This window comes from Triticum aestivum, chromosome 6A (assembly GCF_018294505.1).
Source record: "Triticum aestivum cultivar Chinese Spring chromosome 6A, IWGSC CS RefSeq v2.1, whole genome shotgun sequence".
NCBI lineage: Eukaryota > Viridiplantae > Streptophyta > Magnoliopsida > Poales > Poaceae > Triticum > Triticum aestivum.
Window position 1 is genome coordinate 547,548,858 of NC_057809.1, and position 8,989 is coordinate 547,557,846.

At 43.8% G+C, this 8,989-nt stretch overlaps 1 protein-coding gene across 1 annotated transcript; it reads left to right on the plus strand.

The window, feature by feature from the left end:
* The first annotated feature begins 706 nt into the window (after positions 1-706).
* Positions 707-6,789, plus strand: LOC123128398 (nucleobase-ascorbate transporter 6). Its single transcript, XM_044548383.1, has 14 exons — positions 707-1,208; positions 3,240-3,337; positions 3,444-3,620; positions 3,711-3,811; positions 3,945-4,020; positions 4,097-4,156; positions 4,263-4,447; positions 4,546-4,642; positions 4,758-4,844; positions 4,942-5,000; positions 5,109-5,200; positions 5,631-5,708; positions 5,879-6,039; positions 6,118-6,789. The coding sequence occupies exons 1-14, from the start codon at positions 1,085-1,087 to the stop codon at positions 6,334-6,336; spliced, it is 1,614 nt and encodes a 537-aa protein (XP_044404318.1). The 5' UTR covers positions 707-1,084; the 3' UTR covers positions 6,337-6,789.
* Positions 6,790-8,989: the final 2,200 nt, after the last annotated feature.

The window sequence follows — 8,989 nt, forward strand, 5'->3', positions numbered from 1 at the left end:
GTACGTCCGTCCCTGCCTGCTGCTCTCTCTCTTTTCACATCTCCTCGGTCGGAGCAGGGCACGGGAAAGTGAGAAGGGGGGGAGCCCATCCATCCGGCTGAGCACCTCCCTCCCTCCTCCTGTAGGGTGGTGGTACGGTACCGCTAGTCGTCTCCTGCTAGCCTCGCCCGAAACAGGCACAATAATTCAGCCGGTCGACACGGCTTTCACCCTCCGTTTTCCCTCTTAGCTCCCCTAGGTAAACCACTGTGGCGGTGGGACTAGCAGGGCGGGGCAGGCACGGCGGAGGGAGAAGCCCCTTTCTCCACGCGCAATCCATGATGGAATCACGTTTCCGGGCACGTCGCCGGCCGCAAAGCCCGGGCGAGGAAACGGAACCCAAATCTATCCATCTACTCCCAACGGAGTAGTATCTATCTATACACCGTAAACTCCAAAAATACACCCGGTTTCACCGCCAGCTCCCAACGGAGAAACCAACCACGCAGAAGCATCGCCTCCGCTCCGTGCCGCGCCGAGTAGGAGGAAGAGAGAGAGAAGAGGAGTATACAGTGGGATACTGGGAGGAGCTACAGGGGAGATTCGCGGTGGGGCGCAAGGGGCCGCACGCGCAGGACAAGGCGGGGCGTAAATGCGGTTTTGGACCGCTGCGTCGGCGTGCGCGGTGCCGTGAACCGCTCCCCCCGCGAACCAAAGGCAGAGCAGAGGGGGTGACGACGCGGGGCAGAACAAAACAACCGCTTCCTCCTGCCACCTCCCTCTGCACTGCGCCGCCGTGCTGAATCGCTTTTTTGACCGCTTCTGCGCTCCCCGTCTACCCCGCTACGCTTCCGACCCACCACCAGCGCAAGCACCACACGCTAGCGGTAGCGTCCTGGGAGCGGTACTACTACCATACCATACCGCCACCGCTGGAAGCCGCTGTACCGCTACCACGCCACTCCCCCACTCCCCACTGCCCCGCTACCACCACGCGGCGGCTCGCATTGTGGCTCTGGTTTGAGCGAGGGAGGGAGGGGCTCGGGAGGAGGAGGAGGAGCGCGTGCGCGTGTGATCTGAGGCGGAGGGGAGGGGCGCGAGAGAGATGGCCGGAGGTGGGGGAGGAGGCGGCGGCGGCGGGGGGCAGAAGCAGGACGACTTGGCGCCGCACCCCGTCAAGGACCAGCTTCCCGGGGTCTCCTACTGTATCACCAGTCCACCACCGTGGCGTGAGTGCTCCCGCTCCCTCCCTTCCTCCCACGTGCTCCCCCGTTCGTCCGTCCCTCGCCGGCGGTGGCGGTTTTTTTGGGCGTCCGTTTCGGGGTTTCTCGGGCTGGGTTTTCCGGTTGCGATGGCGACGGGCTGCTTGCTGGTCGCATCACGAACTTTGCCGTGGCTCCCGTCGTTTTCGGGGGTGGTGGGTTCGTGTTCGTGGCCTCGGTGGTTGGTGGATGGGCTCCTGGATGCTTCGCCTCGCTCCAGCTTGCTGCGCGGCGAGGAACCGCCGCCAGATCTATCTGCCCGAGCTTTGCTTCCCGGCGGATATTCCAAAAATAAAAAGCAGACTGCCTTTTCCGTTTTGTTCCCCTGGTAGTTTATTAATGCGCTTTAATGAGGTGCCCCGTTGAATATCCACTGCTTAGTTTAGTTTATCTAATAACTGCTGCTGCTGCAAAGCTTTGACCCGTGCTGATGCGCGTACTCGACATTCAACACACAAGGAATTTGCATGATTGTCGGATGGGGGCTTCGGATGGATTTTCTGGTTGTTTTTACCGCCTTTGATGCTCAAGTCGAGTCGCAGACTGGTTCTGAATCTGCGTTCCAGCTTCGCTGTCGCCTTGACTTGAGTCAGCGTCAACATGATTTGTGACTTCGATTCTTACGAGTTTCCATGAAATCTGGTGCTATATTTGCGATTTTGTCGGTAGTAATTAATCTTTGGATTCACATGAACTCACGCGTTGACTCGTTTCAGCTTTACCGCGTGCACCGGGCGTTCGTTTTTGTTACTATATACTGTTGCCAATCTATCTTCTATATTTAGTTGGCGTGTTCCGTGCTGCGCATCCAGTGCATGCATCCTAGGCACGGACCGTGTCGGTAGGTGGTTCCAAACCGGAGGTCCATGTCCGCCCATCGTTGTCACTTTCAGCACCTGCATTGATTCTTCAGTTACTTGGCAGGGGCATTTCCATTTTCTACCTCGTGTGTTATCATATCATGCATTCTTTGTCTGTTTTAGAGAGCTTGTTCCCAAGCAGCTTTGTTTTGGTTAATGCAATGTGCATGGGCGCTGCAGTACAGATAGTACCAGTAATAAATATGATCCGTTTTGTAGAAGAGCGAATTCTTGTTTGGTTCTGAGTCCCTTGTCTGTGTCTGAACCGAGTCAAATCCACACATGTAAGGCTGACACTGTAAATAAAGAGAATCACATTTATATTATCCTAATCTTCTTTATGCATTTAATGTGTACCCTTCCTAACCTGAGTTCTGTATGCAGGAGGGGGGGGGGGGTCCTTGTTAGTTCCTTTTATGTCTTCCTATCTTGAATTACTGCTCATACCTCCTGAGTTCGAAGACACATACTCCCTCTGTTCCATAACGTAGTGCATATAGAATTTTTGAGAAGTCAAGCATCGCAAACTTTGACCAAATTTGTGGAGAAAAACATTTCCATCTAGAATGCTAAACTTATATCATTAGATTCATTATAAGATGAACTTTCATATTATATATATTTTGTATTGTACTCCCTCCGTCCCAAAATTCTTGTCTTAGATTTGTCTAAATACGGATGTATCTAGTTACATTTTAGTGTTAGATGCATCCGTATCTAGACAAATGTAAGACAAGAATTTTGAGACGGAGGGAGTAGATATGAATAGTTACCTCTAATAATTTGTTCAAAGTTGAACTTTTCAAAAAATCTACACGCACTATATTATGGAATGGAGTGATGTTTACATGGGAGTAGTTGTAAGGTTGAATGCTCTGCATGGACAAATGATGAACCAGAAGTCCTTTTTGTTCAGAATATTGACTGGATGATGTGGTCATATCGGCAATTATATTTTTGTTTTGCATCCATTAACTTAATCTTTTGCTAGCCTTGCGAAGTATATCTATAGAAAGCAGGAAAATTTTGCTAGAGAAATAGTTTATCTATACACTTCCACTATATTCTGTTTAACTTATATGTGATCAGAGAGAAACTTAGTTCTGAAATTTTGACTATGAAATTTTACATAATGCAGCGGAGGCCATTCTCCTTGGCTTTCAGCATTATCTGGTGATGCTGGGAACTACTGTTATCATACCTACTGCACTTGTTCCACAAATGGGAGGAAACAATGTAAGGCTACACCAGTTTACCAAGTTCTGTTGCTTTGGACTGAGTCTGTCGATTTTTTTTATTGAGAATCAATCTGTCGATTGATGACTGTTTCTAACTTTGTTAGGAGGACAAGGCAGTTGTTATCCAGACATTGCTCTTTGTGGCTGGAATCAACACCCTCCTACAGAGTTTCTTTGGTACCCGATTGCCTGCAGTGATTGGTGGATCTTACACCTTTGTTCTACCCACCATTTCGATCATACTTGCAGGACGCTACATGAACGAACCTGATCCACACACTGTATGTTGAAAATAAGGATAATTGTACTTGCTTCCCAGTAATCTTTTCCTACATGTAGACTGATGAGTCACCTGGATTTTGATTTTAAAGAAATTCCTCAAAATCATGCGTGGAACACAAGGTGCTTTGATCGTTGCTTCTGCACTACAGATCATAGTTGGCTTCAGTGGCCTTTGGCGTAATGTTGCCAGGTAGGAAGATGAACAATGCGTAATTGTTATGTCTCAACTCAATTGCTGTTTCAGAGGCACCGAAGTAAAAAGTGTTCTAGCAGGAATAGCATGTTTAATTTTCAATCTCATGAATATACTGATTTTGTTTCAGATATCTCAGTCCACTATCAGCTGCTCCTTTGATAGCGTTAGTTGGCTTTGGACTGTATGAGCTGGGTTTTCCATCGGTAAGATCTGAGAATTGTGTTTCTACTCGATACTTGTTTAATCATACATACTTATGTTTGAACAACAAATACACAGGTCGCTAAATGTGTTGAGATTGGTCTGCCTGAACTGATCCTCCTGGTGATATTTGCTATGGTTTGACACAATTCCTATGCACTCAATATTTTTAACCTTTTGTTACCCAGCATAACTATGTGCCCCAGCTGCATTTTTACGCCCCCATACCCTTTCATTTTTGCAGTACCTGCCCCATACTATACATATGATGAAGTCTATCTTCGACCGGTTTGCTGTTCTATTCACTATTCCCATAGTGTGGCTCTATGCATATCTGCTGACGGTTGGAGGAGCTTACAGGAATGTTTCACCAAAGACCCAATTTCATTGCCGCACTGACCGCTCTGGTCTAATTGGTGGTGCCCCCTGGTATTGTTTTGTTTTTCTGAAGATATGCTTGTTCCATTTGCACCAGCCTTGCCTGTTCAGTAACACGAATGTCTCCGTTTCTTCTACTATAATGACAGGATAAGAGTACCATATCCCTTCCAGTGGGGTGCTCCAACTTTTGATGCTGGCGAAGCTTTTGCCATGATGGCTGCATCATTTGTTGCTCTGGTGGAGGTTCGACCCCCCCCCCCCCCCCCCCCTCCGAGTACCAGTTTTCCACCCTCTATTTGTACTCACTTGATCTTCTTAAATAATGAAATAATCAATCTCCCAACTTCTATGTTTGTAGTCTACTGGTTCCTTCATTGCTGTTTCAAGATTTGCAAGTGCCACACCTCTCCCACCCTCTGTACTTAGCCGTGGTGTTGGCTGGCAGGTATGTGCTAACTTTGCATCCGCCACATGCCAGGCTTGACTAGATCAATCTCCAACTTTGAACTCACTCGATGCGTATGCAACTCTTCTTGCTACAGGGTGTTGGTATCCTTCTGGATGGGCTATTTGGAACTGGAAATGGATCTTCTGTATCGATGTAAGCATCATATAATTTATACTAATACCTAGGAATGCACCTTATTTCCATTTGATGCATCAACCACTATTCGTATCAACGTTGTGCAACCATTATGCTTCTTTGCAGTGAAAATGCTGGGTTGCTAGCCTTGACACGTGTTGGTAGCCGAAGAGTAGTGCAAATATCAGCTGGTTTTATGATATTCTTCTCTATCCTTGGTAAGTTTGCTTCCTATGAATCTGGTATTTTGATTATTCTGTAGGTCAGTATAGGTAGCATATTTACTCAGATTTTGTACTTAATTTAGTAATTCCCAAATTGACCTGCTTATATGTCGTATGTTGCATCATTGTATTTCGTAGGCTGTTTATTTGGTGCAGTTCTGTAGCTTGTTATTTTGCTTCTAGTGTCTGGGCTGTACCGATGCATGTCTCATGCTTGATTAGAAGAGCTTCTGTGTATGTTGTGTGGAAACTGTGGAAATGTGAAGTGTGATAATGTGCCTTCTCACTTGCGTATTTTACTACCTGTTACCAGTGTAATATTGCTTATAATGCTTAGCACAATAACATATATTCAGAGCTGGTTGACATTACAATTTGCAGTTAACTTAGCTCTGACCTAGAACAATTGCCTGTGTCTTCCCAGGAAAATTTGGAGCTGTCTTTGCATCAATACCTGCACCCATCTTTGCAGCCCTCTACTGCGTCTTCTTTGCATACGTTGGTGGGTGAAAATCTTCAGATCACTCATTACGATTTCCATTTAAATTGCAAAAAAATTACTCCCTCCGATCCAAAATAATTGAACTAAAACCACGACACTTGGATCGGAGGGAGTACATATGAGAGAAAAAATGGTATTCTGATAGAAGCTCTGGATTAATCTGTTAACAGGTTCTGCTGGGCTTGGCTTCCTTCAGTTCTGCAATCTCAATAGCTTCAGGACAAAGTTCATCCTTGGGTTCTCTGTGTTCATGGGCTTTTCAGTTCCACAGTACTTCAACGAGTACACGTCCGTCGCGGGGTTCGGCCCTGTGCACACGCGTGCAAGATGGGTACGTAGCAGTGCAATCGATCACGCTTGCTTCCTCTGTGAACGGACACTGACCGTTTGTTTCATCTAACTTCCACAGTTCAACGACATGGTGAATGTGCTGTTCTCGTCCAAGGCTTTCGTTGGTGGCATTGTTGCATACGTGCTGGACAACACGCTACACAGGCATGACGGCGCTGTCAGGAAAGACCGCGGATACCACTGGTGGGACAAGTTCCGGTCGTACCGGACCGACACAAGGAGCGAGGAGTTCTACTCCCTGCCGTTCAACCTCAACAAGTTCTTCCCCTCGGTTTGAGCAAAGCTGTGATTAATGCAACAAGGCACTAAGGTTACCTGTACTATCTGCCTCTCCCCCAAGTTCTCTGAAAGTGCCAAACTGTTGGGCTGAACTGTCTTGCTGCAGGGAAATCCTATGCCCTTAATCAGGGTCCAAACCCTATGGTATAATCGGCGTTTCGGTGTCTCGCTAGAACTATGTTCCGCTATGTTAGGTTACCGCTGTATATTTGATACCCTATTCGGGGCAATGACTAGGAAGTTTTGCTACTCATTTGCATATGGGAAGGGTGCGTTAGTTCTTAGTTCTTACCTCTAGTAGTTTATCTCATTCTGAGACGTGGTCACTCTATTGACAGCCATTGTGGCGCTACTACTTAGCAGTGAAGCTATGATCTGTATGTTGTAGGTTTTAGCAGAACAATCGAATGGTATTCTACCTGTTATGCTATGTATCTGTGGAATTGCGGTAGGACACTAATAGTAATGTTGTCGGGCGGTGACGGAATGGCGGTCGTTATGGATGATTAATTAATTTTCCTACCACAGCATGTTTGCAGCTATACTTAGACTTGAATATTTCGGAAGATATATGAAGTTCTGAATGTTTCTTCTGGCATACTACAGCTCTTTTCCATGTCGTTTCTTCTCTATCTTCTGGATGGATTTTTTAGGGTATATATTTGTTCTGAATACTGCGAGCTGATACTGACAGAGCGCGTGGAACTCTAGTCGCCTTCCAAGTAAAATAAATAAATGAAACCTCTCAGTAAATTTGAGATGTGGATTTTATCTACTTTTATTCAGTTTGTCAAAGTTCGATGGGGACCGCCTGTTTGTGAACATCTTCTATACCACTAGAGGCAAACATTCGCTTTGTCGCGCTGTTTTTCATTCATTTGTGGATTAACACTTTTTTCTCTAGCAGATTATTACGGTTGGTTGTTACCTTTTGATTTTATCTATGTTGGCTTGGATTTTAATGATGTTATGGAGTATTTTTTCGTCAGTCATATATCATGTTGGATTGTTGTTGAAGATGATATTTATTCCGAGAGAAAAGTGGATTTGTTAAATGCGTGGATGGGAGGTTCTTACAGTTTCAACTCTAGTATCCACCGGTAGTGGTTGTGTGAGCCCTTGGGTGTTCTTATTCTATGTTGAAACCATGGAATTGCTGCCATAACCTTTACGTAGGTCGGCCCACGAAGTTCTCGCTTGCTCAGCCCGGCTCCCTAACTCCACTCGCTCTTTTAGCCATTTTTTTCTGCCACTCCATTGCTAATCTACCAATGTAAAATGTGAATTATTGAGAAAAAAATATCATGAATTTACATTTTTTCGTGGATTTCAAATCATGTTTACAAATTTGAAAAGGGGTTTTAAAATTTAAAAAATTCATGGACTTTAGAAATGTTCATGAAATTTTAAAATGTTCATAAGTTTTCTTAAATCTTACGACTTTAATAAATATTTATGGACTAACATGTGAAAAGTAATTTTGAGAGATAAAAAGAGAAGAAAAAAGAAATAAAAAACCAAAAGAAAAACTAATAAAATCGGTGAAAATACGGAAAATAAAGAAAACTATAATATGAAAGAAAGGAAGAACAAACAAAAAAATCAGAAAAGAAGGGGAAAAACTACTAAAGCTGTTTAAAATGCAGAAAACAAAAAAAATCTAAGCCATACCTTTCAAAACGAGAAAAAATGGCTGGCTCATCGGCACACACCATTACACGCGGAGGCCGTAGTGTCTCCCACAACCCCGAATACACTATGAGGCTCTAAATTAAGTAGCTTACTATTTTAACTAGAACATGTCGCACGCTTTGCCACATCGTTCTTTCTACATGGTTCCATTTTTTTCCTGTGGTCGCACCAGGACCATGGCTGGTCGGTGGGTTACAGACTTTAGTTATGTTATTGTGATTGGTGTTTTTCTTTGCTGTGGTGTTGTCCTTTGTTTTAACTGAAGAAATAGTTTAGACGCGACGAGAAGGCATCGTTAATTACATATGACATGTCTTTTGTGGGAAATTCACACTTTTTTAGGGTTGGCCATTCACACATGTCCTAACCATAGAGCAAAGCACGCCTCCAGCAACGCACACACAAGCGCAAGGGCTGCTATATGACGATTAGAGCGTCCAATAGCACTATCCCCCGCTACCTTATATATTGAGTCGGCTCATTAGCATAGGTTAACTAAGATTTCTTTTCCTTTTTCTATTGATTTTTTATTTCATTTTCCTAAACAATAACTAAATGTTTAGGTATTTCTGATAACGTTTGTGATATTTTGAATTATGCACATATACTTAAAAATATATTTTCATATATTTTAGTGAATTTGAAACATGGTCGTGATATTTTAAAAAGTATTCACATAACTTAAAAATATTTCTGCATAATTTTTAATGTCCATAAAAATTAAAGAAGTGTTTATGAATTGTAAAAAGTGTCCACACTTTCAAAATTGTTCATGTAGTTAAAAATCATTTATATGTATTTTTGAAAAGTATTCAAGCATTATCAAACGTTTTTAATAAAAACAATTCATCTATTTACATAGATTTTTGCACATATTAAAAAAATCACAAAATATAAAAATGTTTGTGGTATTTTTTAAAGCGTCATGTATTTTAAAGAAATGTCGTATATTTTCTTTA